At 34.8% G+C, this 2476-nt stretch overlaps 1 protein-coding gene across 1 annotated transcript; it reads right to left on the bottom strand.

Annotated features, from left to right (window-relative positions):
* Positions 1 to 507: 507 nt before the first annotated feature.
* On the bottom strand, positions 508 to 1456 carry LOC148770333 (uncharacterized). The gene has a single exon (XM_088820112.1). It carries the CDS (start codon positions 1391 to 1393, stop codon positions 662 to 664), a length of 732 nt encoding a protein of 243 aa, XP_088676238.1. The 5' UTR covers positions 1394 to 1456; the 3' UTR covers positions 508 to 661.
* Positions 1457 to 2476: the final 1020 nt, after the last annotated feature.

The raw sequence follows: 2476 nt of genomic DNA, 5'->3' as shown, positions 1-2476 counted from the left end.
TTAATAATAATAATAATATATATATATATATATATATATATATATATATATATATATATATATATATATATATATATATATATATATGTAAAAAGAAAGAAAGAAAAAAAAAAGAAGGCAGCTCGCGAGCCGGCTCGCGAGCTGCCGAACAACTAATTTTGGGCTCGAGCTCGAGCTTGAAAAACCCGAACTCGAGTTCGAGCTTTTTTCGAGCCGACTCGCGAGTTCGCGAGCCGGCTCGGCTCGTTTACCACCCCTAGGTGCAACACTGCAACTTGCCAATTACTCCCGAGTCCTGAGTCCTGATACTAGGTAGAACTAAATTATATTTCCTTCTAATTATATTTTAGTCCTTGATCTTTGTTCAAGTTACATGTATGGCCCATAAACTAAAAATAAATATATTTTTGTTTTTTCAGTACTAATTTAATTAATAAAAAACTTCATAGAGTTAAGATTATAAGAAAAAAAATACAAATATTTATATAATACAAACGAAAGCTGAAATTTGGAATTGAAAAATTATATAGACAGAATAAAATCATAAATAATTATACAATACAAAAAATATAATAATATTATAAAATTTACACACAAGACCTAATCGTTATTCCAAAGGAATAAAAAATATAAAAAAAAAAAAAAAAATAAAGGACTTTTACTAATTGGCCACACCTACCCATCCCCCACCGCCGCCGCCCGCCACCACCGGAATGCAACCCAACGACCTCGCCAACACGCTCGTCAGGTGAGACCTCCCCCTCAAACTCGACCGCAACACCCCCCACCGACTCCTCGCGCCGCCACTCGCGGCGGCGGCGACCTTCTCCACCGAGGCGGCCCGCCGCTGCTTGATGGCGCTCAGATCCATCTCGGGCCTGAACTTCACCGGCCCGAACATGAACATCCTCCTCCTCGATTTCGCGGACATCGATGTCAGGGAAGTGATGTTCACTCTCTGCGCGTGGTAATCCATGTTCCCGGAGGAGGAGGAGGAGCACCTGGATCGGATCGGATCGCCGGAAATTCTGGTGGAGGACGAGATCCGCCGATCGGAAAATGCGGATCCGCGATTCGATTGAGATTGGGATTTGGATCTGATGGTGGCGAAATAGTCTCTCTTCTGATACTCATTCAGCTGATCTTCATCTTCTTCTTCATCGATGGTTCTTCCGCAGAAGATGACGTCACTTCCGGCGGCGTGGGGCCCGGGCTGAGAGATCAAAAACTCGAAGAGATGATCGGAGGAATTTCTCCGGCTGGTTTGAGTGGAGTCGCCGGAGTTGTTTTCATCCAATCGGAGATAATTGCAGAAAGAGAGTCTGTCAAATTCTTCTTCTTCTTCTGGGATGAATGATTCTGAAACATAATTTTCTACTCTTACTTCTTTCATGCTGATTTATAATAAGATTGAATTATGTGAATTAATAAGATTGAATCAAGAGTTTATATACACTATGAGAATATGCTTCTAGAAGAGAGGGGCAAAAATGACAAATGACAATAAGATCCAATTTATTTTATTTTAAATATTTTGTTACATACTATCTTTACTTCAGAATTCTATTATATTACTGCATGCGATATATGTATTTTTTCGTGTTTTAATCTTATTAACTCATCACTGAGTATTTACTATTTCTATCAATGATCAAGGTTATTTTAATCATTTTAATGTTTTTAACTAAAATCAAGACATATTTATTGAAATTCTTAATATTATTGCAAAACTGCAAAGCTGAAAAACGACAATTAATTAGGAATAGAGGGAGTAACTCATACACTATTTATTTTCTTTTCCTTTTTACCTTGAGTACGACTTTTTATCGATTCGACTCAACTTATTTACACCCCTGATTTCGATTTTGCCAGTTGCGTTAGTTTTATTAGCCCTATAAAAATAGCTTCTTGTTTTTTCTAATTTTGTGATTGGTTAAATTTATAGCATTTGTAAAGTTATTAAACATGAATTAACACTAGTGATTCACTTTTTTTTTTCTTAGATGTGTTTATTATATGATTTAATGATGAACACCAATTTAATCATAATCAATTAATGGTACGAGGAATTAATTTATTGTAGTTGTGAAGACTTACTAGAAAGAAGAATAAGAAGAAAAAATAATAATAGGTCAAATCAAAGGAGTGGAGAAAAAGATAGTTGAATTTTAGTGCCAAGTTGTAGGAGAGGAAAGAGTCTTGAGATACTGAAATTCAATCATCTAGAAGGTCTTGTGTCTTTTGTTTCTGGAGAAGTTGAATTATTATTATTATTATTATTATTATTATTATTATTACATTCGATTAAAGTCAAATTATCTTCCAAAAGACTGGTGAAAAAACCCAATAAATATAATTAGTTTGAAAGATTAAATTAAAAAAATAAAAAAGAAAAGGCCCAACGACTGGTGAAAAAGCCCAATAAACATAATTAGTTTGAAAGATTCAATTAAAAAATTAAAAAAGAAAAGGAAAA

The sequence above is a fragment of the Erythranthe guttata genome, chromosome 6 (assembly GCF_056151865.1).
Source record: "Erythranthe guttata isolate IM_541 chromosome 6, IM_541, whole genome shotgun sequence".
Taxonomy (NCBI): Eukaryota; Viridiplantae; Streptophyta; class Magnoliopsida; order Lamiales; family Phrymaceae; genus Erythranthe; species Erythranthe guttata.
Note: the sequence above shows the minus strand (reverse complement) of the source record. Positions and strands in the feature narration are given on the sequence as shown.

Coding starts and splice junctions, on each gene's coding strand:
- LOC148770333 (XM_088820112.1), bottom strand. CDS start 1,393: ATGAAAGAAGTAAGAGTAGAAAATTATGTTTCAGAATCATTCATCCCA.